Genomic DNA, 27,967 nt, shown 5'->3' on the forward strand with positions numbered 1-27,967 from the left:
TCCAGCTCCAGCACCAGCACCGATGCGGCGCGTCCAGACACGCTCTCCGCGCACGCGCGGCCCTTCCTGTGGGCGGGGCCTCGACGCTCCTGCCCGCCCTCCACCTCCCAGCCCCGCCCAGTCCGAGGCGCGGCAGGCTCGTACTGCAGGCTGGGAGGTAGGGGAAGGCGGGGGTTCCCCCTTGGGCCCTTGTCCGAGTCCCGAGACCCGGGAGGGAAGGCCCCGACTCCCGAGCGCCGCCCGCCTCCAGCCGCCGTTTTGGACCGGGAGTGGGCGGCGGCGGGAGGGGAGCTCTCCTGGGGCCGGGCTTGGGCCCGGGCGGGGCGGTGGCGGAGGGCGGGCCCCTCGGGCCGAGCGGGCCGTAACCCTCTGGGAGGGCAGAGGTGGGAAAGCCCTGGTCCGGAGGCTGGAGGCCGCGCGAGTCTTGGGCTCCCCGCCCACCCGCTTCGAGACTTCGGCCGGTCGGTCCCTCTGGGTCGCGGTGTCCTCGTAATTATGGCAGTCCCACGCTGGATGCAGCGCGCTACAGTGTAGGAAACCGTTCACAGGGCTCTTCGCATTTGGTGCTCACACGGCAGCTCGTGGGAGGGGGCCAGGGGATGGACTGTTGTCCCATTGTGCAGACGGGGAAAACTAAAGCTCAGAGTGGGGAGGAGATTTGCCTAGAGACACCCAGCGAGGTGGTGGCAGTGGGACTCAGGTCTTACTCCTCCAATGCAGCGCCCTTTTCCCCGGGCCCGTCTGCCTCCCCTGCCAAAGGAAGGGGCTGAGGTAGGGCATTAGTGAATGGAAGTTCGTTCGTTCATTCTTTTTCTGTTTTTAGATCCGCCTTCTTCTGTACCATCCAGGTCGGAGCTGACTAAGAAGTATACAGAAGCCAAGTCATGGATCCACCTGCACGTAAAGAAAAAACCAAAGTTAAAGAGGCTGTCAGCAGAGTTGAGAAGGCCAAGCAGAAATCAGCCCAGCAGGAGCTGAAGCAAAGACAGAGAGCAGAGGTGAGAGTAAGGAGGGCCTGTATACCTGTAGTCTGCTGGAGATGATGCCGGTATAGAGAGATAGAGCTGTGACGGGGAGCCCTACCTGCCTCCAGCCAATCCAGCCAAAACAGGTGTTATCCCAGGTTTCCAGAGGAGATCACTGAGATTCCAGAGTCACATGCCAAAGTGTCAGAACCCCGACCGGTACCAGATAGCCTCCAGATGACTCCTGGCGCAGAGCTTTTGTGGTAGGACCTGAGGGAAGGAAGAAAGGAAAAAGAGAAGGGACGGGCTTCCCTGGTGGCGCAGTGGTTGAGAGTCCGCCTGCCGATGCAGGGGACACTGGTTCGTGCCCCGGTCCTGGAAGATCCCACATGCCGCGGAGCGGCTGGGCCCGTGAGCCATGGCCGCTGGGCCTGCGTGTCCGGAGCCTGTGCTCCACAGCGGGAGAGGCCACAACAGTGAGAGGCCCGCGTACCGCAAAAAAAAAAAAAAAAAAAAAAAAAGAGAAGGGACATGTAAGGGAGGGGTCCCGTAAGGGAGTGAGAGAGAGCAAGTGTCACACACCCTAGTACAGATGTCCTGGATTTGGCCTGGAGAGTTGCTCCTCCTAATTGTGAAGTAGAGGCCCAAGCTCTACACCCAACACTATGTTCCTTTGTTCAGTCTGCACTTAAAAATCAACCTGAGTGTTTACATGAATATTTTATTTTAGCATTTAATATCAGGAAAAAGCTTCCCGCAGTCTTCCCTCTTTCTATTTCTTTTGCTTGTTTCTTTTCTTTTTTTTTTAGAAATTTAAAAATACAGAAAAGCAGAATATTATAACAAACACCTGGGTACTCAGTACCCCAGATTGATAGTGTTTAACATTTTGTCATATTTGCCTGGAGTCTTTTTTAAATAAGATAAGTAAAAATTACATAAAAATTTGAAGTCCCCTTTCTCCATTTCCTTTTTCCCTCCCTGTGGGCAACCACTATTTTTTTTATACTTTTACACTCAAATATTAGTAGATATTTTTGAACAATATAAAATGTTCTTTTGTGTTTTAAAATCTTACATTAAACTAATTCCACGTGTTTTATTTTGTTTATGTTTTTTAGAACTATTCATGTTAATGTAAGTAAGAATCTAGTTTATTCCTCATCACTGCTAATAGTAGTCTAGTTCATTAATCCACTTTAGTATATTTACCCCGTCTTCTGGTAACGGATGTTTAAATAATTTATAGGGTTTTTTTTTGCTGTTACAACCAATGGTGTAGTGAAAAACTTTTAGATGTCTCCTTGGGCACCTGTGCTGGAATTCCTGAAGGGCATATGTAACTAGAAGTAGAATTATTGGGTACATTTTCAAGTTTACTAGACGTTGCCAAATTGTTTTCAGAGAGATGTACAAGTTTGCACCTGCATTAGCAGTGTGAGAGAGTTCTCATTCTTCACTTCTTTTCCAATGCTTAATAGTGTCAGACTTTAAATTTTTGTTAATCTGATCCATTCACTCACAATATTGAACTGCTACTACATGCCAGGCACTGTTGTAGGAACAGAGGAGTCCCTGCCTTTGTGGAGCGTGCATTCAGCGGGGGAGGCCGACATAAACATAATAAGTAAACTTAATAGTGTGTTTGAAATTAATCCATAAACTGAAATCTGCCTTTGGATTAAGGCAGACTGTCTGAGAGCTGTGGACCGGGGTTCTAACAGATTGTGCCCCTCTTTCCTTCACCTCCCCATCTTCACCTGGACACAGGCCCCCAGACGGTTTTACTGCTCAGCACTTTGGTGAAAGTTGGAGGGCCGCTGTAAGAAACAGCCCTAGGAAACTGTCCTTTGTGCACACTGCAGCGATAATGTTGTTGAGGACATTGTTCATGTGTTTACTGACACCCTGCCCGTGAGGTTCCACAGGTTACACTTACTTGTCTGACTTCAAACCCCAACTCCTCCATAAATTCCAGTTCTTCCCAGGTCACCTTGGACAAGACACTTAACCTCTCTGAACCTCAGCTCTTCAGTTACTTTTTGGTAAAATGAGGATGATAACATCAATTACACAAGATTGTTGTAAGGAATAGAAATGTATGTAAAGCACGTAGGACAGTGCCTGGCCCAGAGAAAGCGCTCAGAGATGGCAGCGACTGATCGTTATCAGGAGTCACTGTTTTCATTGTGCGGACTTGAAGGTGAATTGTGCTGATTTGCCAAGATGTCATACCGGACTTGCACTGTCGTTGCAGCTGGCCCTTGTTGAGCTCCTCAGATGTGCCAGGCACATGCATCACCACATGTAATCCTCACACCAGGGTACATTATTGTTGCTCCCACTCTGACCTTTGTAAATCCTTCCTGGAATAAGGAAGGGGGATACCACATACATGAGCTTGTGAGGTAGAAAGTATTATCCTCACTTCAAGTGAAGTGTTGGGACCAGAATTCCTAGGTACTAAGGGATAGAGGGGCAGGACTGCCATCTAAACAGGTCTCTGGACTTTCTCCCCTGCTCCCTGCTTTGCCCCACAGTTGCCTTGCTGTTTTGTCTGTGTTGCCTGGAATGCAGTTTCCTAAGATAGGAATGTGACAAGAGCCCTTGTGGGGAGGCGGAGACACAGTTTCCCTTCAGTTCTGTATAGATGCCACATTCCAGAAAGTGAGATGAGAAGGAGAGATGAGAGGGGTGAATGGGAACAGAGGCCCATTTGGCAGCTGAAGCAGCATTTGGCACTGTTGGTGATCCTGTCCTTGAAAGTCTCGTTCCTTGGCTTGGACCCTTGACCCATTTTGAGTCTCTTCTTTCTCTGCTTAATGAATTACTTAATATATTCTTAATACATAATACTTATAATACTTAATATATTAAATATATCCATACTTAATATATTCTTAATTATATAATACATATAAATAATATATATAAAATGTGTTTGTGCACTTAAAGAAGATGAATAAAACAAACACCCAACTACAGAAATAGAACATGACCAGTAACTTAGAAGCCCTTCAGGCCTCACTCTGGTCATGTCCCCAGCCTTCCCACTAGCAGTACCCTCGGTCCTTAATTTCATGCTAATCACTCCCTTCCTGTTCTGTATTAATTTACTATTTCTGTGCGTACCCCTAAATAATATTTTATAGCATAACACTATACTGTCTAGTTTTGCATGTTTCTGAACTTTATATATGTTACCGTATTCCATGACTGGTTCTCTTCACTCAGCATCTTTTTTTTTTTTTAACCATGTAGATTTATTTGTTTGTTTGTTTTATGGTAAAACATACATAAAACTTGACCATTTTAACTATCAGTATTATGCTTTTTGAGAATCATTTGTGTTGTTGTTTGAGACATTTTCATCACTGTGTGGAATTCCGTTTTACTTAAAGATTATAGATTTTTTTTTCTTTTAATGTATTTTTGGCTGCGTTGGGTCTTCGTTGCTGTGCGTGGGCTTTCTCTAGTTGTGGCGAGTGGGGGCTGCTCTTCGTTGCTGTGCGCAGGCTTCTCACTGCAGTGGCTTCTCTTGTTGCGGAGCACAGGCTCTAGGTGCGCGGGCTTCAGTAGTTGTGGCACATGGGCTCAGTAGTTGTGGCTCGTGGGCTCTAGAGCACAGGCTCAGTAGTTGTGGTGCACTGGCTTAGTTGCTCCACGGAATGTGGGATCTTCCCTGACCAGGGCTCGAACCGATGTCCCCTGCATTGGCAGGTGGATTCTTAACCACTACGCCACCAGGGAAGTCCCAAGATTATAGAATCTTATCAAAATTTTTTAAAATTGGGAAAAAAAAAGATTGTAGGATTATTCAAGCTTTCTATTTAGTCAGTTTTGATCATTTAAGTTTTCAAACTTATTGACACAGAGTTCATAAGTTTTGTTTTAATCTCCATTGTGTCAGTAATTATGGCTTCTTTTAAATTCTAATAATGTTTGTTTGTGCCTTCTCCCTTCTTATCTCGACCTGTCTTGTCAGAGGTTTGCAGGGTTTTCTTTAGTATTTTCAAAGAACCACCTTGCAGTTTTGGTGATCCTCTCTATTGTACATTCGGTTGCTTTTTCATTCATTTCTGCTCTTATTTTGTATTTTCTATTTGTCTCACTTCTCAGGTTTTTTTCCCTTCTTTTTGATTACTCAAGTTTTATCCCCTACACACAAACACGGTCCTTCTTTTTTTTCTTCTATACAAATGTGGAAGCTTTATGTTGTTTCTCTTCCCTTGGTGGATTAATTGATTACTGCAAGGTGAGCAATAAGGTAGACACCCTGCCTTTCACCTTAGAATGTCTCTCACAGTTTTCTTTCCACCCCACTGCCTGCCCTGGGTCATGTTCCTACTATCTCCTCCCGGACTATTGTAATAGGTGTCTCCTAATGCCTATAATCTCTCCTCCCCAACTCCATCTCTCACATGGTCTCCAGTTTTCTTTCTCAAAGCACAGATATAATCAGTTTGCTTCCCTGCACACTTCTCTCTCCAGAGTCAGCCCGATAAAGTCCAGATTCCTTGGCATGGCATTTAAGGCCCTAACATACTTTTCTTGCTTTCTCCAGCTCCCCAAACCCCATTCCATGATATCTTTTTTTTTTTTTTTGCGGTACGCGGGCCTGTCACTGTTGTGGCCTCTCCCGTTGTGGAGCACAGGCTCCGGACGCACAGGCTCAGCGGCCATGGCTCACGGGCCCAGCCACTCCGCGGCACGTGGGATCTTCCTGGACCGGGGCACGAACCTGTGTCCCCTGCATCGGCAGGCGGACTCTCAACCACTGCGCCACCAGGGAAGCCCCATGATATCTTCCATATTAGCATACTTGAAGTTTCCAGAACTAATGCTGTACTTTTGCATTATATTTATTTAATCATAATATCCACTCCCCCATCACCTATGTCCTTTCCCCAGTCTCTACCTGTTCAAATCCTACCGATCCTTTAAAGGCCTGATCAGTCACCTGCCTCACTGCTTCTTATCTGATTCCCCAGTGGAGTTACTGTCTACCTCTCCTGCCCCTGCGTTACCAATGCAGTTCTGGCATTTTCAAATGACACAGCCTCTTGTGTCTGAAGATACACTAAGCATTTGCCTCCATTGCTAACATGTCTTTTCTCCCGTTCAGATCTATGCCCTCAACAGAGTCATGACAGAACTGGAGCAGCAGCAGTTTGATGAGTTCTGTAAACAGATGCAGCCTCCTGGAGAGTGAGCCACCCCTGCGTTCACACTCGATGGGACCCTGGAGGCTTTGTTTGTGTTTTGTTTGTGTGTTACCAGTCTTAAGCTGAGATGGCCCATTTGGAGCCTTACACAACTGGACAAGAAGACATTTGTGTTATTCCTGAAACGATAAATCGGAACTTCCTATATCTAACTTACTTCACTAGTTCCTCCGATCTGAATTGGCCCATTGCTTGCTGAAGAGACTTGTTCTGTTCTTCCAAGACAATAGTTTTTTTTTTTTAACTTTTTCTATTTTTTGAAAAAAAATCAGTGTTTCTTGTGAAACTGTAAATCTCCAAAACTACAAATAAAATACTAATAGCGTGTTTGTTTGCTCATACTTTAGGGTTGGGGCGCCTAGCCATAGATGGTGGAGTCCAAAAGAACGTACTAGGCAGGCAAAGTTGAGGTGAGCAGAGGGGACCCTTTCTCCTTAGGGAGGAGAGCGGAGAGGAGAGGAGAGAGAACATGGCTGCTTCCAGATTTCATTCTTCCTGGGCCTAAAGCTCTGCAGACCCTAAGGTTTTAGCCACACGGGTATAAATATGTGGCCTCTGCTCCCAGATGAGCCACAACTCAGGTTAGAGGCTTGAAGCTAGGATTCCTGTCACCCTATGAATGTGGACAGCTAGTGGCAGGCTTGTACCAGCAGGGGGAGGGGAGTGAGGCGCTTTTGGTTTTCCATTTTCGTTTTTGGTTTTTCATTTTCATCTTTCACCTTGTCAGGCCTAGAAGCAGAACACATATGGAAATGAGGCAGATCGCTCAGTGAGGGCACAAGAGCCAACACTGCCACCTCCATTACTCTCCACACTGGAAATGCCTGTATTTTCCCTAGTGGTGCTGGGAATATCTCCAGCAATTCCCATCTCCTTTGTCTCCCTGCTGCTCTGAAGTCACTGAGAATTCTGTTTCCATTGTTGTGTTTGTTTTAGGAATAAACTGCGGAGTTAAGGAGCTTGCTATCCCTGTGGAGAATGTGTTTTGAGAGCCTAAGTTATAGTCAAGGATTACCTCTACATAGATTATCCCCATAAGTAGTAATTAGGTTCTATAGGATCCTACTGAATTTGGGTTGAATGCAGATTTTTCAGTTTTGTGTTTTGGAGAAATGGGGGTTTGGAGTAAGCTGTCATAAACCTAAGGAAATGATGTATTAGTATGCTAGAAAGAGCAGTTTTTGGAGTCAGATGACTTGGGGTCAAGAGCCATCTTTACTGCATTGGATAAGTTATTGACCTCTCCAAGCCTCACTCTTCTCCCATCTGTGTAATGGAATAATATTTTCTTCTTCTCAAGATCATTCATTGAGAAATAAGTAAGATAATGTATTTAATAACTACTCAGTAAATATTACTTTCCTTCCCAACTACCTTACTTCATGGGATATGTTTCAAATTTCAAATAACCAATTAATATATGAGCATTGGTTGGAAAGATTCTGATCCTTAGTTGGGAACTGCTTGTATTAACATGTCGCAGCCCTGGATATAGTTCATCCTAGAGAAGTTTTCTAGTATTGCAAACTGTAGGTGGTTGTAAAATCAGTTGAATAAATTGTGACCAGCTTTTCTTTTTAATGAAATAATAGATTGTAAAATAGCACATGTGGTAAGGATATTGTTTCATGAAGCTTTTGTTTCAGCTTTCAGTTTTTCACCATGGAGTATAATGTTAGCTGTGGGTTTGTCATATATGCACTTTAATACATCAAGGTACATTCCTTCCATACCCACTTTATTGAGAGTTTTTATCATAAATGGGTGTTGAATCGTGTCAGATGCTTTTTCTGCATCTATTGAGATGGTCATATGGTTTTCATACCTCGTTTTGTTAATGTGGTGTAGCACATTGATGGCTTTGTGCATGTTGGACCATCCTGCCATCCCTGGGATAAATCCCACTTGATCATGGTGTATGATCCTTAATGTATTGTTGTATTTGGTTTGCCAATATTTTGTTGAGGATTTTTGCATCTGTGTTCAGTAGTGATACTGGTCTGTAATTTTCTTTTTGTGTGTTTTCTTTGTCTGGTTTTGGTATTAGGGTGATGTGGGCCTTGTAAAATAGTTAGGAAGCGCTCCCTCCTTTTCAACTATTTTTTGGAATAGTTTGAGAAGGATAGGTATTAATTCTTTGAATGTTTTGTAGAATTCACCTGTGAAGCCATCTGGCCCTGGAATTTTGTTTTGGGGGAGATTTTTGATTACTGTTTCAATCTCTGCACCAGTGATCGATCTATTCAGATTTTGTTTCTTCATGATTCACTCTTAGAAGACTATATGATTCTAAGAATTTATCCATTCTTTCTAGGTTGTCCAATTTGTTGATGTATAGCTTGATCATGATATTCTCTTCTGATCCTTTGTACTTCTGTGGTATCTGTTGTTATTTCTCCTCTTTCATTTCTGAGTTTATTTATCATTACCTTCTCTCTTTTTTTCTTAGTGAGTCTAGCTAATGGTTTGTCAGTTTTGTTTATCTTTCAGAGAACCAGGTCTTAGTTTCATTGATCTGTTCTATTGTCTTTTCAGTCTCTATTTCATTTATTTCTGCTCTGATCTTTAATATTTCCTTTCTTCAGCAGACTTTGGGCTTCATTTGTTCTTCTTTTTCTAGTTTCTTCAGGTGTAAGGTTAGAGTGTTTGAGATTTTTCTTGTTTCTTGAGGTAGGCCTGTATTACTATAAACTTCCCTCTTAGTACCACTTTTGGTGCATCTCATAGGTGTTTTTTTTTTTTTTTTTTTTTTTTGCTGTACGCGGGCGTCTCACTGTTGTGGCCTCTCCCATTGCGGAGCACAGGCTCCGGACGCACAGGCTCAGCAGCCATGGCTCACGGGCCCAGCCGCTCTGTGGCATGTGGGATCTTCCCGGACCGGGGCACGAACCCGTGTCCCCTGCATCGGCAGGCGGACTTTCAACCACTGCGCCACCAGGGGAGCCCCCATCTCATAGGTTTTGGCATGTCAAAATTTCACTTTCATTTGTCTTCAGATAATTTTTATTTTTCCTTTGATTTCTTTGTTGACCCAATAGTTGTTCAGTAGCATGTTGTTCAGTCTCCACATATTTGTGATTTTTTTTCCCACCTTTCTTCTTGTAGTTGATTTCTGGTTTCATACCATTGTTATCAGAAAAGATGCTTGAGAAGTATGTTTTCTAAGTCTTGGCTTTCCCACTTGTTCCTAAGATCTGTTATATGTTAGAATATTTTATTTTATTTATTTAGTTAATTTTATAACAAGTTCTATTTTAGTTCTATTTTTTATTTTGATTCCTGACTAAGGACGTAAAGACATTGAATGGTTAGCATTAGCATCCGGAGACCCCAGAGCCAGAGTAGAAGTGTAGCCTTACTTTCATATAGGTAGAAGGAAGCACACGTCCCTCTGTTAAGTCAAGAGGCTCTTAGCTGACCTATAACTATCCTCATATTGCTAACCTAAACATTTTTTTGAGGCAATGTAGTATGATTATTATTGTTATAAACAAAGTACAATTTATACAATCAAATGTGTATTTTCCCGTTCAAAGCAGTCCTCTTGGAAGTCTACATATTTATTTTAGCTCTGCTGCTATGGCTCAAAATGGACATGGAAATCCTCTTTCAGAATTGCATCTTTTTCCTTTGAATGTAGTTCAAGTTTTAGATATAGCCAAAAATCATTTGAGGCCAAATCTGATAGCTAATGTGGTTTTGGTTTAAGAAGAGGACATCACGGGCTTCCCTGGTGGCGCAGTGGTTGAGAGTCTGCCTGCCGATGCAGGGGACACGGGTTCATGCCCGCGTCCGGGAAGATCCCACATGCCGCAGAGCGGCTGGGCGTGTGAGCCATGGCCGCTGAGCCTGCGCGTCCGGAGCCGTGCTCCGCAACGGGAGAGGCCACAACAGTGAGAGGCCCGCGTACCGCGAAAAAAAAAAAAGAGGACATCATTGGCTAATATTGAATATTAGGTTTTTGGACTAAATTTGGTTGGTTCAGAGTAAAATAAGTATTTTTTGAGTACCTACTATGTCCAGGCACCGTGCTAGGTGCTGGCCTCTAAGAGCTTATGTGAAGACGTTTCTCGACCTGGAGTTCCTAAAATATTTTGATGAAGGATAGCATCAGTGAAATGAGGGTTCAGCATTGAAGGACATCACACTAAAATGTCTGAGCCCATGTATATTTGTAAGAGTCTTACTACATTATAGTAACCTTGTATATAACTCACTAGAATGCACAACCAAATCAATTCATCAACAAAGTAAATGTTTTTGAGTGTGGGGCACTGTGGCAGGCAGCAGAAATATGAAAATGTAAACTCAAGGAGCTTAAAGTCTAGTGGGAAACAGACATATTCATCTAACCATGAAAAAAATACAAATGGTGTAACAGAGATACAAACAGAAAGCCGTGGAGAAGAGGAGGGTGCTGTCTGTTCCTTTAGAGTCAAATAGCAATGTGGACTTCATTGGACTTTCATTTTTCATTTAATTTTAGATTTAATGCATATTTGCCATACACTTTGTTCTGCAAACTTCAAGAAGTTAGATCCGGGCTTCCCTGGTGGCGCAGTGGTTGAGAGTCCGCCTACCGACGCAGGGGACACGGGTTCGTGCCCCGGTCCGGGAAGATCCCACATGCCACACAGAGGCTGGGCCCGTGAGCCATGGCCGCTGAGCCTGCGCATCCGGAGCCTGTGCTCCGCAACGGGAGAGGCCACGACAGTGAGAGGCCCGCGTACCGCAAAAAAAAAAAAAAAAAAAGAAAAGAAAAGAAAAGCAAAAGTCAGACCCGAGGTAAAGGTGCTCTGGTGCCCTAGTTGAGGAGGGGGCGGAACTAAGCCAATAATCTGGTTCACCATCTGGAGATGGAAAGTCCAGAGGCAGTGCCGGGGGCATGGCTCTCAGTGGGCCTCAGTTCTTTGTGAGGTGTCGCTTTAGGGCTGCATACAATTTTATTTCTATTCAATTTGGATTTTAGAATATGAAGTGCCCTTTGAATATCTAGAGTTTAGTATTTTAGAGCTTAGGAAAAGAACACATACTGAGATCCTGGAGACCAGACGATGGCCTCAGGATGCCAATGTGTCTAATCTCTAAACAAAGCAAAAGGCAGAAGCTTTGATTGTGGAAATATGGAATTTTAAGTTACAAAATCCTACACGCAAATTGGGCAATGTGATTGGCTGCTATCAGCTCCGCGCTACAGAGCCAGAGTCTGTAAATTTAAGAAACGCGTTAGTAAGCCCCACCTCACCACTGGAGTAATTGCATTCAGGCAGGACCCAGGTGGAGGCTAGACCAACTCTGAAAGGTTTCACTCATTTCCAAGGGACTAACCTGAGTGCACAAGTTCACCCAGCTGGTAACAGGGATGGAACTCAAGCCCAGCCCAAATTTATCTTGGAAAAAATTCTGTTCTGTATGACATAAACAACTCGTCCCCAAGAGATTCAGAACCCTGAATAAAGAGGAAGAAGTATATAGGCCGCTGGCCCTACTGTGGGTTGCTGTGGTTCAAGGCAACATGTATCTAGCACATACACAACATAGGGACAAGGAAACATTTAGTAAGGGTAAGGCGAGGCTTGTCCCAACATGCTGGCAGAAACCCCACAGAGGCCAGCGGGAGTGCGTAAGGCTGTTTAGTGTCTTCGGTGCTGCTGCTTAAGATGTGCTGCCTTGTGCCACAGAGCATCTGGAAAGAAGATGTAGGAGAGTGACCACATCAGGCAGTAAAAAGCAGTTAGTGACAATGGAGACAAAAACACCATGATGACACCTGGAAGAGAAAAGGCAAACACTCAATTTTTATGAAGCTGTCTTATGTGTATTTTCCACCCTGTACTTCCCATTCCCATCTTTCCAGCCTTCAGTTTTTTTGGGTTTTTTTGCTGTACGCAGCCCTCTCACTGTTGTGGCCTCTCCCGTTGCGGAGCACAGGCTCCGAACACGCAGGCTCAGCCGCCACGGCTCCCGGGCCCAGCCGCTCCGCGGCATGTGGGATCTTCCCGGACCAGGGCACGAACTTGTGTCCCCTGCATCGGCAGGCAGACTCTCAACCACTGCGCCACCAGGGAAGCCTTGGCCTTCAGTTTTTACTCACAGAGCCTAAGACACTAAAACCAATGACACGTGATCCCTGCCTTTGCAGAGTTTGTCCCTGTGTAACTAGACAATTACAATCTAATGCAATCTCAGGCTCCATTTTATCAAATTCAGATCAGAAGTCAGTCTTAGCCAAGAATAAATCTGAGTTGCCCAGATCTCTTGTTAGAAAAAAAAAACAAAGAAAAAAAAATATTCCTAATTGTTTCAAGTTTAACATGAGATAAGGGTCAATAAAATATTTTATGCATGCAGAAAAGAATTAACATAGCAGGCCTGAGACTGCTATCCTTAGAAAGGCCTGCTTGCAAGGTGGGCCTGGAAACTTGAATAGTGAACAGTTCCCTACACTGACACTTATAATATTCTGACTGCCTAGGACAGTTGGTTATTACCCCCCGGAATACAGATTTGTTGGTTGTCCTGCCTCCTCTGGAATGGAAATGCATGAGTGATCCTGTAATGGATACCGCTGTGATGTAGTAGAATGAACATGGGATTTGAAGTCCCAAGACATGGATTTAGAAAAGTCCATACTTTGCCACTTATCAGCAGTGTGACCTTGGGCAAGTCACCTAACTTTTGAAAGCCTGTTTATTACCTTAAGAGAGGAATAATGATGCCTCTCACCCTCTGTCATAATGAGATTGAGTGGGTAATGTGTGAAGGAAATTTATGGAAGTACTACAAACGTGAGATGTTAGTCTTCCCCTTTAACTTTGTTGCAGAAGTCTGGAGAACAAGTAACAATGTGAGATTTAATAGCAGAAGCTAGCCCCACACAGGGCCAGTTTAGATGACAGGTGAGTTTAGCTTTGCATGCTTCAAAGTTGACCAAACCAACTTTGTCCCTGTGTTACCGTATCAAACTCAATTACAAATGTCAACCGAAATCCCTACCAACCTGACTGTGGTAATACTTTGATGGAGATGCAATTCATATGAATTAACTATGTCACTTTGACATTTATGCCAAATCTCTTCATCTCCACTGCAACCATCACCTCTCATCTGACAAAAAGCTGGTTTTCCTACTTCTATTCTTAGTCTCCTACAATCTATTCTCTTCATTACAGTCCAAGTGATCGTTTAAAACTGTGGCTCAGAAATCCCTTCAAAGGCTTGTCATTTGCCTACAGGATCCAACCCCCAATCCTGCCCAGTCTGCTCACTTCGCCGGCCTCAGTCTGTCACAAGCCCTCTCTCAGCAAGTCCAGCCACACTGGTGCACTAATGCATCCGGCTGTTCTTGCCTCAGAGCATTCAAAAATTGTTTCCTTTTCTGAACCATCCTTCCCACCACTTGGCCAATCATCTTGCAGTTTTCATGTATTTTAAATTTTTTTCCAGTTTTATTGAGATATCATTGACATATAGCATTGTTATTAGTCCAAAGTGTAACAACAACGGTTTGATACTTGTATATATTGCAACATGATAACCATAATAAATTTACTTAATATCCGTCACCTCACATAGTTACACATTATTTCCCTGTGATGAGAACTTTTAAGATCTACTCTCTTAGCAACTTTCAAAAAGCCAATGCAGTATTGTTAACTGTAGCCACCATGCTGTACATTACCTGCCCAGAACTTGTCTTGTAACTGGAGTTTTTACCTTTTGACCACTTTAACCCAGATTTCGTTTAAATGTCACTTCCTTAAGGATCCTTTCCCATCCTTAAGGCATTCCAGTCTAAATCAGGTCACCCTCTGATGCCCTCTGAGAGCACCCTATAGTTTCACAGCACATCAAAACTATATATTTTTAGTTATTTCTGCCATGATTTGTTTGGTGTCTGTCTCCCCTATCGGACTGTAAATCCTGAGGCAGGAAGTATTTGCCTGGTTTACCGATTTGATTGCTAACACCTCACATATGGTCAGTGTTCCCTAAATTTCTATTGAACTTAGTGACATCCAACAAATATTTATTGAGCATCTACTATGTGATTGGCACAATCCTAGGTACTAGGAATTATAGCACAAATAAAAAAGAATCTTCTATCGGGGGGTGGGCAGGTTTAGTGTGTATAGACAACAAACAAGTAAATACACATCAGGTGATGATAAATTCTATGGAGAAAAGTAAAGCAGGGTGAAACAAAGGGGGAATGTGGGGACGATGTACAGGGTAGCAATGAGCAGCAGTGACAATAAATGATCACTAGTGACATTTAAGAGCAGTATTTTCACTCACCTCCCAGATAGACCATTTTTTTCCAGTTCTCAGACTCCAGGATTTCGTCATGTGGGTAGTAGCTCTCGTCCATCATGAATAGAATCATGAATGTGGCCATGCAAGAGAGAATGAATGTGTTGCCTTTGGTCAGGAGGGAGGTGGAGGCCAAAACACAGGAAGCATAGGGGCAGGGTAGACCCTTGTATGTGAAGGGAACGCCTGCAGGGAAAGAAAAGATGGGGTTTGCTTCACTGCTCTAAAGCACCCACCAGAGGAAGCCCTTCTCTCTTTGGGTCTTCCCTGCCCCACATTCCAAATCCCCTAATCCCAGGGCAGTGGCCAGCCAGAAAGCACTTAGTTATTTAGAGATGATGTGTGGGTTTTGCACTAGATCCTCAAGGTAGAGCAGGCAGCTAGGACCAGGCCTATGCCTTGGCCCCTAGGAAGCCTCTGTAGAGGGGTCCTTTGAGATCTTTCTGTCTGCATCTGCAATCCCTTGCGTTGTGAACTTAGGCAAGGTAATTACCCTCACCAGAGTTCAGTTTCTCCATCTGTTATGGGAAACTGGAGTATGACCTCTAGTTCTAGAGTCTGTGAATTCATATGCTCCATCCAAAGGTCACACTACAAGAAAAAGGCACAGCTGGTTCAAGAACCAAGGGTTCCCGCCCCCTAGAACAGGTCTCTGCCAATGCAGCCTTCAGTCTCCAGTGGGCCCAGAGCAGGGGAGAAGGAAGGAAGGGGGTCTCCGTAAAATGAAGGAAAGGAGTCAATTACTGCACCTCACGCTTCCGGCATCCAACAGCTTCTCCCCTCCATGGTTCCCTACCCTCAGCCATAAGGCTGGCTTCCACTCACCAGCTGAATAGAAACAGAGGCGGACTGAAATAGCCAACACATAGATGATGGCCAGGAAGCCATTCAGAGGCCCATCCATGCCTAGAAGCAGGGCTGAGGCCAGGCCAAAGGTGGTGAAGACAGCAAAGTCATTCAGCTTGGCTCCTGTTCCAGAAGGCCAAGGTTAGAAGAACTTACACTCATATGTCTTATACTTTAGTCCCTTCTAGTGGGGGAGCTGGAGTGAGGACAAGCGGGATCCTGTTTGTCAGGTCCCTGAGGGGCCAGAGGGCAACAGCTGCTCCCCAGGGGGGCCTGTTCATCAAAGACTAGGATCTCCTTCTGGCTCTGCCTCAAACTGACCACATGGCCTTAGACAAGTCTTTCCCTGTCGAGGTCTTAGTTTTCCCATCCTTTAACACGCAAGGGTTGGACCACAATTGGGAACGTATCGATAAGCTGTAGAACCCTTTTTTTTCAAGCAAAATCTTGCATGGAAATATTTTGTCATATTTTAAACCAGCAGCTCTGCTTGGGGTAATTTTTCATTTCCCCACTCCCCCTTGACCACAACCACCACTCCCACTCCCAGATCCGCCCTGAAGAGAGAGACGGGGCAGATAAGCCCACTGAAGGCCAGGACAAAGACAGCCAGCGATCAATAAGCGAACCAGCAGAGGAGCTAGATCTAGACTGTGGGGCTCACAAACTCCTGTTCAAGGGCTGCTTCTGCTACACTCAGAGGGATGTGAACAGGAGTGGTGACTCAAGGAAGCCTGCTGTATTTCAGAGGATGGAGAAGCTGACCTGAATGGGTGCTCCTGGGGTCAGGGATTATAAGTCTGAGGCCTGGACTCACCTGATGTGGAGCAGATGTTGAGGTGTCTCGTCATTGCCCCGATAGCCATGTCTAATAGAAAGCTGACCAGAAGCATCCAGGAGGCACAGGGGGACTTCCTAAAATGCAGGCCAGCAGGCCCCAAAGGGCGGCTCTTTCATAGTCTTCACTGGACTCCACCCCCCTCCCGCTATATGCTTCCTACGCTAGCATACGTACACACACCCCTACGTGTTCCCCACACTCACATCCTTTCTGATATGTGCTGCTTTACACACACACACACACACACACACACACACACACACACCCTCACACATATCTACATCCCTTCCATACTCATTCTCAACCCACAGTCTTAAAGGGGTGCTCTCAACCCCCTCGCTAATCACCAAGGTCTCTTTCAGTTCTAAATTCCAGGCACATTCAGTGGCAAGGGGGGTCCTAGGCCTTAGTCCAGCCTCTACAACCATCTCAGATAAACCACTCCTCCTTCCTAGGTCTCTGTTCCTCCATCTATAAAATGAAGGGTTTGTACCAAATGATTTATTTAATAAGTATAGGCCTATTTAGATTATCTGTTTCTCTTAGGGTGAGTTTTGGTAGCTTGTATCTTCTATGGAGTTGGTCTGTTTCATCTAGGCTATGAAGTTTGTGGACATAGAGCTGTTCACAATATTCCTTTCCTATGCTTTTAATGTCCGTGTAATGATTCCTCCACTTTCATTTCCGACACTGGTAATTCGTGTCTTGTCTTTTTTTTTTGGTTAGCCTGGCTAGAGGTTTATTGATTTTATTGATCTTTTCAAAGAACCAGGTTTTGGTTTCATTGATTTTTTTTAATGGATTTCTTGTTTTCGATTTCATTGATTTCTGCTCTAATTTTTATTATTTCTTTCCTTCTGCTTACTGCGGATTTAATTTGCTCTTCTGTTTCTAGTTTCCTAAGGTGGAAGCTTACATAATTGATTTTAGATCTTCCTTCTTTTCCATTTTTTCTAAGACTTTATTTTTTTAGGGAAGTTTTAGGTTTACAACAAAATTGAGAGGAATACAGAGATTCCCATATACCCCTTAGCCCCACATATACATAGCCTCTCCTATTATCAACATCACTCACCAGAATGGTGCATTCTGGCCTTGGTACATACCAAGGATGAACCTACACTGACACACTGTAGTCACTCAAAGTCCATAGTTTACCTTAGGGCTCACTCTTGGTGTTATACGTTCTATGGTTTTGGATAAAAGTATAATGATATATATATATCCATCATTATAATATCATATAGAGCATTTTCATTGCCCTAACAATCCTCTGTGCTCTACCTATTTATGTCTTCCTAAACCCCTCTGGAAACTACTGATCTTTTTATTGTCTCCATATTTTTGGACACATATTTTCTTTTCCAGAATGTCATATAGTTGGAGTCATATAACATGTAGCCTTTTGGGATTGGCTTCTTTCACTTAATAATATGCATTTAATGTTCCTCCATGTCTTCTTAGGGCTTGATAGCTCATTTCTTTTTAACACTGAATGATATTCCATTGTCTGGATGTACCACAATTTATCCATTCATCTACTGAAGGACATCTTTGTTGCTTCCAAGATTTGGCTATTATGAATAAAACATCATAAACATCCAAGTACAGGTTTTGAACGTAGTTTTCAATTCATTTGGATAAATACCAAGGAGTGTGATTGCTGGATTATATGGTAAGAGTATGTTTAGTTTTGTAGGAAACCACCAAACTGTCTTCCAAAGTAGCTGTACCATTTTGCATTCCCACCAGCAATGAATGAGGGTTCTTGTTGCTCCACATCCTCAGCAACATTTGTTGCTATCAGTGTTCTGGATTCTGGTCCTTCTAATAGGTGTATGGTGGTATCTCATTGCCATTTAATTTGCATTTCCCTGATGATATATGATGTGGAGTATCTCTTCATATGTTTAAATGCCATCTGGATATCTTCTTTGGTGAGATGTCTGTTAAGGTCTTTGGCCCTTTTTTAATTGGGTTGTTTTCTTATTGATGAGCGTAAAGCTTTGTATATTTTGGACTGTAGTTCTTTATTGGATGTATTTTTGCAAATATTTTCTCCCAGTGTGTGGCTTGTCTTCTAGTTCTCTTGATGTGGTCTTTTACAGAGCAGATTTCTTTTCTAATATATGCATTCAATGCTATAAATTTCCCTCTAAGTACTGCATTTACTGCATCTCACAAATTATGATAAGTTGTATTTTCACGTTCTTTTAGTTCAAAATATTTTTTTAAAATTTCTCTTGAGACTCCTTTTTTATCTATGTATTATTTAGAAGTGAGTTGTTTAACCTCCATTTATTTCGGAATTTTCTAGTTATTTTTCTGTTATTAATTTCTAGTTTAACTCCATATGGCCTCAGAGCATACTTTGTATGATTTCTATTTTTTTTAATTTGTTAAGGTATGTCTTACAGACCAGAATGTGGTCTATCTTGGTGATCATGAGAAGAATGTGTATTCTGCTATTGTTGGATGAAGTATGCTATAAATATCAATTAGATCCAGTGGGTTGATGGTGCTGTTCAATTCAACTATATCTTTACTGATTTTCTGCCTGCTGGATCTATCAATTACTGATAAAGGGGTATAGAAATATCCAACTATGATAATACAGTCATCAGTTTCTGCTTGTAGTTATATCAGTTTTTGTCTCATGTATTTTGATGCTCTGAATGACTTCTAAGATACCTTTCAGACCCTACATTCAAGGATTCTATGTTTCTTTCCAGCACATGCTCCCAGACTCCTGAAATCAGCTACCACAATCTCAGACCAAACTGCCCTAGGAGGCCATATGCAAGTTGACACCCTGACTGCAATGCTTGGGTGGCCCAGCAGAAGCAAACAGAGAGCCTTGACCCCAGACCTCAGCTGTCCCCAAACAACCTTAGTATTTCCTTTGTTTAGACCCATACCTATGTGTCTAAAGGGAATTGGGCCCACTATTATGGCATAAAAACTACACTCCTAGAAGATTAGGTTGAACTAAGAAGACAGCGATTTTCTGCTGCAGGTATGCCCCACTTTATGAGACCCCAAAAACCCAGACTTAGAGAATCATATAATTTTCAAACTGGAAGGGAACTTAAACATAATCAGGTAAAATCCTCTTATTTTATGGTTGAGAAACAGATCCAGAGAAGTCACTTGGTCATGGTTATAAAGAATCAAACAGATTAGGAGTATGTTATTTGCATTATAAAGGACTTATCTATAAAGAGCTGATTTCCCAAAGCCATTGAAATATGATTCAATTTATAGAAACATAATTTGCCTACAGCTTTTTTGGGGGGGCCATATACATGTCTCAGAGTTTCCAGAACAGTGCTAATTTCAAATATTCTGCCGGATCATATGCTCTAATTTAACAATCAAAAAAATTTAATGGTCGCCTGCCTACCCAAGGATTGTGCAAAGGCTACCAGAACAGAAATCTCAAAATCTCTTGATTTTCTCATAAAACCATTCTAGATTGACATAGCTGGAAGGAACTATAGAGATCATAGTGTGAGCTGCTTGTTTTAAAGATGGAGAAACTGAGGCTCAGGATATGACCTAGCTAAGGTCACATATCAGGCTGGTGGTAGAACTGAGGCCAGGATCTTGACCCCTTGACTCCCAACCTACTGCACTCTCTCCTGCCCCCAGTTGATCTGTACGCCTCAGAGCTTGGCTCTCTAGACTCCTCACTCCTTCCCTCATGCCATTGGCTCCAGCTCTTGGCTAAGAGCTTGCTGGGCCCCAGACCTACTTGCAGAAACTGCAGAAGATGGATAAGAGCCCCAGGATCATGTTGGCCACGGACAAGGCACTGGCAACATCCTTCCAGGAAAATTCATTCATCTGGGCGTGGCTCTGCTCTTTGGTCAGGAAGAAACTGGTGTGCTGACCTGGGGCCCAGGGGAGAGGGACAAGGGGTTGTCAAGGTCAAAGAGTCCCAAAAGAGGTTCCCAGGGACCCAGTAGCTCCTGTTCCCCTAGACCTCATCCCAGAGCTGCGCCCTCCCAACATGGTTTCATATTGGTAGATGGAGGAGACCCAGGAGGTAAGACAAAGGTGCTGAAGATGAGCGCCTGGGGAAGTTCAATAGCAAAGTGAGTGAACCAGCACGACCATAGCTTCCACCCCTCTATGACTACACCCCTTGCCCTACAGCACAGACCTCCCTCTAGCCCATATGCTGACCCTCCTGGCACTCCCATGGCCCAGGGTCCAAGGGGTATGTGCCCTTCCCCCATCTGAGAGATGAGCCCTTGTCATAGAGACCTTTATCATAAATGAGCCCTCCTTTTTTTTTTTTAATTATAAAGCTACTTTTAATACTTTGGAGTGAGCCCCACAGGAACAAAAACACTGGGAAGGGGTAACCCCCTCACCCCCAGGAGTGGCCCAGGGGGAGAGAGGCCACCTGAAGGGAAGGAAGCACAAAGGGCCCGCTGCAGACTCAGGCTCCTTTGTCCTGGAGGCCACGCTCACTCCCTCAGAAAGACAGGGCTGTGGCTGAGGTGCCCCAAGTGTTAACAGGGGAAGAGATGAGCAACAGAAAATGAATATGGACAGCGCTAAATAATTCACATGGCACTCCCACCACGTTCTCTCTTCTGATCCTGACAACCTTAAGAGATGGTGCTATAATTCTCCCCGTTTCATGAATGAGGGAACTGAGGTCCTGAGAAATGGAGGTATTTGCTCAAAGTCACACATTAGGTGAGGAGAATCAATCCCTCCTGTTTTATTTATTTATTTATTTATTTTCGGTACGCGGGCCTCTCACTGTTGTGGCCTCTCCTGTTGTGGAGCACAAGCTCCGGACGCGCAGGCTCAGCGGCCATGGCTCACGGGCCCAGCCGCTCCGCGGCATGTGGGATCTTCCTGGACCGGGGCACGAACCCGCGTCCCATGCATCGGCAGGAGGGCTCTCAACCACTGCGCCACCAGGGAAGCCCAATCCCTCCTGTTTGATTCTAAATCTGGTGCTTCTTAAAGGGGGCCATAATCTCAGCAGCAGGAGGTTTGTGGGGTAGGAGGTTTGTGCGGGCAATGAGGGAGCTCGGATGGCCAGTCTGGCTGGGCAGCTACGGCCTCCCCGTGCAGGAGTAGGCCCTGCCCAGGCCTCCTCCCTTCCCTCAGCCTCTCTCAGCAGCAGGGAATCAGCTGGCCCTGGCCATTTTCACAGTCTCTCTGTGTCCGTTTTCGCTCTAAGACCAAACGTGCACTCCTTACACATACACTGTCTGTGAAACTTTCTTTTGGAGAAAGAGCCCCAGCGTTCTCTGAAACAGGGAGGCCCCACTGGTTGTAAACACACTACCCACAAATAGCAATCCTGCACGTGAGTAAAATGTACAAGTTCCAAGGTGTTTTCTCATTTAATCCCCACTCATTTTCAAGGTGAGGAAGCTGAGACTCTGCCTCCATACAGCCCCTCTGTACAGCCCCAGGCCCTTCTGGTCTGGGCAAGAGCTAAGACAAATCATGGTCCTTTCCCATAAATACTGCCACCAGTATGTCAGAGGCTGAGAGGGGGCCGGACTTGGAATTTGGGGCTGGGAGTTTATCAGGCAGCACGGTGGAGCTAACTGCTCCCATAGGCCAGCTTCATTCACCAAGGGTATCAGTAGCTACAATGCCAAAGCCACTGGGACTCCTGAGACCTTGTCATGCCAGGTCCCCTCAAAACCTAAGACAAGGAAGCAATGCTAGTCCGAGAAATCTGGGATGGGAGGGGGGCAAAGGATTGGATGCCTGCTCCCTCCCTATCAACCCTTCCCTCCTGGTCTGTCTTGAGTCTCAGGGCTGACCCGAGCAAGACCAAGCACCTCTGTTCCAGCCTAGTCTGCACCTGGAAGAGCAGCATCCCAGCATCTCAGAGGCAGTCAGCAGATACCTTGGGTGTGTCCACCAAGTACGAGACACACCTCATCTATACTACTACATGGTTTGGTTTTTTGGGTTTTTTTCTTTTGTGGTACATGGGCCTCTCACTGTTGTGGCCTCTCCCGTTGCGGAGCACAGGCTCCGGACGCGCAGGCTCAGCGGCCATGGCTCACGCGCCCAGCCGCTCCGCGGCATGTGGGATCTTCCCGGACCGGGGCACGAACCCGCATCCCCTGCATCCGCAGGCGGACTCTCAACCACTGAGCCACCAGTGAAGTCCCTGGTTTTTTTTTTAATTAATGTGCAATTAATTGTCTACTATAGTATCTCTTTCATTCACAAAGCACTTTCACCTCTGTGGTTTCCAATGGCCCTGTGAGGTCTGCCAGGTAAGGCAAAGAAGACTCAGAGAGGGGAAGAACCTTGTTCAAGGTCACACTGGAAGTGGCAGAACAAGACTTCCAACTTCACCGTAAGTGTTCCTTCCTGTGTACTCTGTTGTCTACCAACCAACAGGACTGATCGTAGTATTCGTTGTAAGCTCAGACTGAGCAAGGTGCTGGGGAAAGCCCTTGGTCCCTGCCTGGACCATGGAATTTACAGTCTGTTCAGGAAAACAAGACTCATGCATGCCTGTGGAGACTTACAGACAGTTCATGGTGGTAACTCATCTTAACAATGGGGAAACTGAGGTTTCAGAACAGTTAAGCAACTTGTTCCAGCAAATGGTGGAGCTGGGATTGGAACTGGGCCTCCTCTTTCCCAATTAAAAGCCGTTTGCAGCACAGGCCCCAGGTATGGAAGGATGTGGAGCTGAGAGTAAGAGCTGTTGAAATTTAGAGAAAAAAGGAAAAATCCATTCATTCAGCACTTGGTCTTGGGACAGAGAAGATTAAGACCTGGTCTCATCTCTCAAAAAGCTCAGTCTGGCAGAGGCATTCAACCCTGCACAAAAGAGGAGGTGACAAGGCTGCTGAGGGAGCACAGAAGAGGGGCCCCGCCTGTCAGGGGGCTCAGAGGAGGCATCTCAGAGGAGGGGGTCAGAGCTGAGGCCTTGCCCAGCAGTGGCCTGCAAGACTAGCTCACGTCACTCCCCGGCTCCTCGGAAGCCATCAGTGGCTCCCCAACACCCTCAGGATGGAGTCCAGCTCCTTCATGTGGTATGCAAGCCCTTCGTGACGAAGCCTGCTCGACTCTCAGCCTCCTCTCTCCATTGCCCCATGACCCCTTCTCTGCCCCGCTCTGGTCTTGGGTTGGGTGGTGGGCCTCTTTGGGAAGCCTGACACCCCCTCAAGTCTTGAGCTGCTCCTCCTCTGCACTGCCACATCTGCTTGTGCTCGCCGCGTGACACTTGGCACTCTGTATTGGCACCGCCTATGTGGTCTTCCTTCTGTACTACAGGGGAAGGAACTTGAGTGCCGACCGAGGTCCCCTGTGCCGGCATGAGGCCTGACAACAGAAGTTGTTCAATGATTGTTAAATTAATAGAGCACTCTGGTGCTTGCCCGAGATCCTCTCCCCGCACGGAATCACTCCAAGCCTGTCGAGTCTGTCCTGTGAGAAGCCTTCTCAAGTGAGCAATCCAGCCCCTCAGCACACCCAGCATCTCTCCAACGTTTATGATCTTTATTTGCCGATGCCTGCTGTGCGCCAGGCCTGTGTGTTCTGGGCACCCTCAGGAGGCTGGGAGTCTGGTAGGGGAGGCAGATGTGTGTAGGGACGGTGACGGCAGTGTGGCAACTCTGGTTGGACAAGGGGATGTCCGGTTGCTGAGGGTGTCCAGGGAAGACTAAGTCTGGGGTGGGGGCAGGGGAAGGCTTGGCCAATGTGATATTTACGGAGGGTCTCCGGGCATAAACAAAGGGGGGTGCTTCCTGGCAAAGGAAATTGCAAGGGCGCAAGCCCAATGAGGAGGCTGGGTCTCAGGGAGACAGGGCTGCCGGGAGGCAAAGCCGGCAGGGAGGCCACAGTTGTGATAGCTGCTGTGACCTTGCCTTGCCGCTGGGCGGGCAGTGATGTTTATTTGGTAAGGGGGTGTCTTGATCAGATGTGGGTTGGGGGTGGAGGGTGGTCTCGAGGGGAGAGGCTGAAGAAAAGGAAACCAGCCATGAGACTGGTGAGTGAGGAGAACGAGGTGAGCGAGCAGAAATGTCCGACGCTGGGGCTGCTAGCGGACGAAGAGAGGAGAGTTGCGTGGGACCCGGCGATTTCTCAGGAGAGGCAAGGCGTGGCGAAGTCGGTGCCTTGCCTGGAAACCCGCGCAGCGTTGGAGCGAGAAGGCCCCAGGCGGCGCTCCCCCGCGGGCGGTGAGCCACGCGCACAGCCCCTCGAGTTAGAAACGCCCCGCCCCCCACCGGCCGCCCCCAATCCATCCCGCCACCCTAGAGGCCAACAGCCCGACAGGGAGCCGGCCTCCTCCCGACGCCGGTCTGTCCGAGCTGGAGACACCGGCGCTCCCCTCCTCGCCCCTCCCCTGCCGGCTGTGCCGCGTCGGTCCTGGACAACAGCGATGGCGACGACGCCCAGGCGAAAAGATGGAAGAGACGGAGCCAGACGGAGCCGGGGCTGGGCGCCCGCGCTTCGGAACAGCTCCTTCCCCCCAGGGCCGTGGTCGCCGACAGCACCCTGGGAGAGGCGCGTGCGACGCTGCGGCTGCTTACCTGGGGACCAGACATTCTTAGATGGGGTGGGGGCCCGCACTCCTTCCCCGCTTCCTGGGCGGTGGAGAGGGGCCAGCCCAGGAGAGGGAGAGCCGCGCCGTCCCAAGCCTCTCACCACCCACCCTCGGCTGTTAGCTCACAATCCCCGAGGGGCAGGGGAGGGGCCACGGGGCTTTAGTTGGCAGGAAGAGGGGCCTCAGTTTGCCGGGGAGCCCTAGGTCTTGCAGCGGCGCGGCAGGGGGAATGGAGGGATCTGAGAGGAGGAGACTAGTCTAACATGGGGAGCGTGGGCAGGCTTGGCAGGAGAAGAGACCAGAGTGCCCGGCGTGTGGGAGGGAGGTGGGCTGGAAGGGAGTTGGGGGGAGATAAGGCTGTAAAGGGATGCTGGGGTCCAGACTGTGAAGGGCCCCTAGAATGTAAGCCCCCTCCGTGTGGGCAGGGCTTTCGCTGTGCTCGGTGCACTGCTGTATCTTTGTGCCCATAAGAACGCTTAGGCATAAAGTACGTCCCCCAGCCCCCATACTTGTTGGATCAATGACAAGCTGAGTAGTTGACACTCAGTCCTGAAAATAGGAGATTTTAAGTAGGGAAGTGACATGGTCAGGTTGGTTTAGAAAGATTATCCTGGCAGCCAGCATGGAGGAAGGCTGTGTAACACTGCATGAGCTGAGGGGGGCTGGAGCAAAGACATACTGTTGGACAGCAGCAGAAAGGAATGAGAAGTAGTCGGACCAGGAGCCACTGTGAGATGGAATGTCAAGAGTGTGGGAGAGGAGTGAGAGGCAGGAGGCAAGAGCCTCTCTGAGGCATTTAGGTTCCGCAACTGGATGAATATGTGCCACAGAGAGAAACGTGTTAGTACTGGGTAGGATCCCAAGCACCAGTTCTAATACCTGCCCCACTTTCTCCGACCTATCCAGTTGCTAAGTTCCAGCAGCAATAGCTTCCAGGGCCCCACAGAATATGCGAAGAGAAGGGGTGGAGCTAGGAGGTCAAGTGACACTGCTTCACCTTGCAGCCTGGAGGGGGAAGAGAAGTAGAGGACCTAGCCTGTCCCGAGTGGCTACTAGCCACTGGGCACTGTGCTCAGTGCTTTACAGACGTTATAGTCATCTTGCTGGATTTTCTCAAATGCCCCTGATGTTAGTATTAGCATTCTCATTCTCCAGAAGAGGAAATGGGCATTGCTCGATTTTACTGAAGGTTACACCGTTATTAATTAGTGGATCTGAGACCTGAACACAGTTTGACACTGAAGTCACACCTAAGGTGTTTGAGAAACTAAAAGGGAGAATCAGGATGGAGGCAACTTCAGCTGTGCTGGGAGTCCAAGCCCAAGAGTCAGGTCAGCTCCTTTCTATCATTTGTATTTCTCTTCATTTTTCCAGGCGACATGGACCGTTAAAGTGGCAAAATAAAAATGGTCACATAACGATCATAATACCGGCTTTAACGTTTAGCCAGATTTACATTCCAGCTCTAACACTTGGCAGATGTGTAAATTTGAACAAGTTACTTTGGTTTCCGCAATCAAATCTGTAAAATGGGATTGCCGTGAGAATTAAATGAGCTTATATGAAATGCTCAGCACAGCGCAGCAGCTCAGTCATCATCATCACCATCATTCTAAGGACGTGATCATACCTCTGTTAGCCTGGACATCCCCAAGGCTCCCTTCAGAAGAGGGAGACGAAGCAGGGAGAGCTAAGAAACACCCTCCTCCCCAACCACCAGAAGTTTCTAGCTTCCTCCCATTCTGGAGAACAAGAACAGTAGGGTGACTGTCTACACTTGTCCTAACATGATAGCCACTAGCCACATGTGGCTCGAGTGCATGAAATGTGGCTAGTCCGAATTGAGGCAGCTGTACATTTACCAGAGTTTGAATACTGAGTTTTAAAAAAATACGTAAAATAACTAATTTTTAGTATTGTTTGTTAAAATGTTAATATTCTTATATACTGGGTTAAATTATTAAAGTTAATTTCACCTGTTTTTCCTTATTTTTTAATGTAGCTGCTAAAAAATTTTACATCACACACGTGGCTCACATTCTATTTCTCTTAGCTGCATTGACTTAGACGCCCTGCAGGATATAAGTACGGAGCTGCAGATGTCCATCCATCCATCCATTACTAGAGTATTTATTATGTGCCAGGCACTATTTTAGGTGCTAGGGATATAGCAATAAACAAGACAGACACTGTTTCTGCCCTCAGAGAACTTACACTCAAGTATGGGGCAAAGGCAACAAATGTCTAGTCACGACAAGCGCCATGGAAATCAAAACAGGGTCAGCAGTATTTTGATGTGAGAGGAGCTGGTACTTCTGATAGGGTAATGAGTGAAGTGATATTTGAGCAGGGACCTAAATGTTGAGAAGACACAAACCATGAAAAGACCTTGGGGGAAATGTTCCAGGCAGATGGAGCTACAAATGTAAAGACGCTGGAGCAGGAACAGGCTTGATGTGCTGATGAGCTGAGCACAGTCAGTGGGAAATGCAGTGAGTACTGAGAATGGTACATCACATAGAACCTTGGCAAGAGTTTGGACTTTATTCTAAGTGTAATGAGAAATTTGGGGGTCATTTTTTACAGAGGTATTATAACCTGACTCACATTTTTAAGAGAATGACTACAGTCTCTGTGGAAACAGAATGAAGGAGGGTGAGAATGGAGGCAGGGAGGCAAGTTAGGAGGCTACTGCATTCGTCCAGGCTAGAGATGTTGGTGGCCTGGACTAAGGGGGGAGGGGTGGAGGTGATGAGCAGCAGTCAGATGTGGGATGTATTTCGAAGACAGAGCTGAGAAGACTTGCTGATTGGTGTGGGAAGAACAAACAGAATCAGGATGACTTGGGTTTCTGGCCTCAACAGCAGTGTGACACAGGTGCTGATGGAAAGAGAGGGACTGGTAACAAAACAGGTTTGGGGTATAACTCAAGACTTCCATTTTGGGCACGTTAGGTTTGTAATGACATCAAGTGAAGCTGTTTGTTCGATAAATGAAGTCTGCATAAAACTCAGGGAGGGATCAGGACTGGAGACACACATGTGAGTCAAGAGCATATGGGTGGCATTTAAAGCCATGGGAAATGATTAGATCACCTAGTAGAGAAAGAAAAGAGGGCCAAAGACTTGGCCCCAGAGCAGTCCAAACTATAAGTGTCAGGAGACAGAAAAGATGCAGTCAGTGAAGCAGAAGACGGTAATATTCCAAATCAAAATGAAGAACA

General features: G+C 46.1%; 2 protein-coding genes across 9 annotated transcripts; one reads left to right on the forward strand and one right to left on the reverse strand.

Annotated features, from left to right (window-relative positions):
- Positions 1 to 27,955, reverse strand: TMEM269 (transmembrane protein 269). 4 transcript variants are annotated; one of them, XM_070045425.1, is made up of 6 exons: positions 24,731 to 27,340; positions 19,945 to 20,083; positions 16,167 to 16,264; positions 15,329 to 15,472; positions 14,489 to 14,689; positions 1 to 1,235 (listed from the first exon to the last, which is right to left on the reverse strand). In XM_070045425.1, exons 2-6 carry the CDS (start codon positions 20,034 to 20,036, stop codon positions 1,138 to 1,140), a joined length of 633 nt encoding a protein of 210 aa, XP_069901526.1. In that variant the 5' UTR covers positions 20,037 to 20,083; positions 24,731 to 27,340; the 3' UTR covers positions 1 to 1,137. The 4 variants fall into 4 exon arrangements, with proteins under 4 accessions (XP_069901526.1, XP_060162765.1, XP_030723005.1 ...); XM_060306782.2 differs by lacking the exon at positions 1 to 1,235 and adding an exon at positions 10,192 to 10,873; XM_030867145.2 differs by lacking the exon at positions 1 to 1,235 and adding an exon at positions 10,975 to 11,960 and having other exon boundaries at positions 24,731 to 27,955.
- Positions 107 to 6,517, forward strand: SVBP (small vasohibin binding protein). Of its 5 annotated transcripts, none has more exons than XM_030867110.2 (3): positions 107 to 157; positions 824 to 998; positions 6,091 to 6,517. In XM_030867110.2, the coding sequence occupies exons 2-3, from the start codon at positions 885 to 887 to the stop codon at positions 6,175 to 6,177; spliced, it is 201 nt and encodes a 66-aa protein (XP_030722970.1). In that variant the 5' UTR covers positions 107 to 157; positions 824 to 884; the 3' UTR covers positions 6,178 to 6,517. The 5 variants fall into 5 exon arrangements, with proteins under 5 accessions (XP_030722970.1, XP_060162792.1, XP_060162784.1 ...); XM_060306809.1 differs by having other exon boundaries at positions 114 to 157; positions 849 to 998; XM_060306801.2 differs by lacking the exon at positions 107 to 157 and adding an exon at positions 209 to 530 and having other exon boundaries at positions 849 to 998.
- Positions 27,956 to 27,967: the final 12 nt, after the last annotated feature.

This window comes from Globicephala melas, chromosome 1 (genome assembly GCF_963455315.2).
Source record: "Globicephala melas chromosome 1, mGloMel1.2, whole genome shotgun sequence".
NCBI classification, from domain to species: domain Eukaryota; kingdom Metazoa; phylum Chordata; class Mammalia; order Artiodactyla; family Delphinidae; genus Globicephala; species Globicephala melas.

What these genes read in the sequence shown, in the direction of transcription:
- SVBP (XM_030867110.2), top strand. Translation starts at nt 885, where the DNA reads ATGGATCCACCTGCACGTAAAGAAAAAACCAAAGTTAAAGAGGCTGTC. An exon ending in AGCAAAGACAGAGAGCAGAG is followed by an intron (nt 999 to 6,090) that starts GTGAGAGTAAGG and finishes TCTCCCGTTCAG; the next exon opens with ATCTATGCCCTCAACAGAGT.
- TMEM269 (XM_030867145.2), bottom strand. Translation starts at nt 20,036, where the DNA reads ATGAATGAATTTTCCTGGAAGGATGTTGCCAGTGCCTTGTCCGTGGCC. An exon ending in ATCTTCTGCAGTTTCTGCAA is followed by an intron (nt 16,265 to 19,944) that starts GTAGGTCTGGGG and finishes CCTGCATTTTAG; the next exon opens with GAAGTCCCCCTGTGCCTCCT. An exon ending in CCTCTGTTTCTATTCAGCTG is followed by an intron (nt 14,690 to 15,328) that starts GTGAGTGGAAGC and finishes CTTTCCCTGCAG; the next exon opens with GCGTTCCCTTCACATACAAG.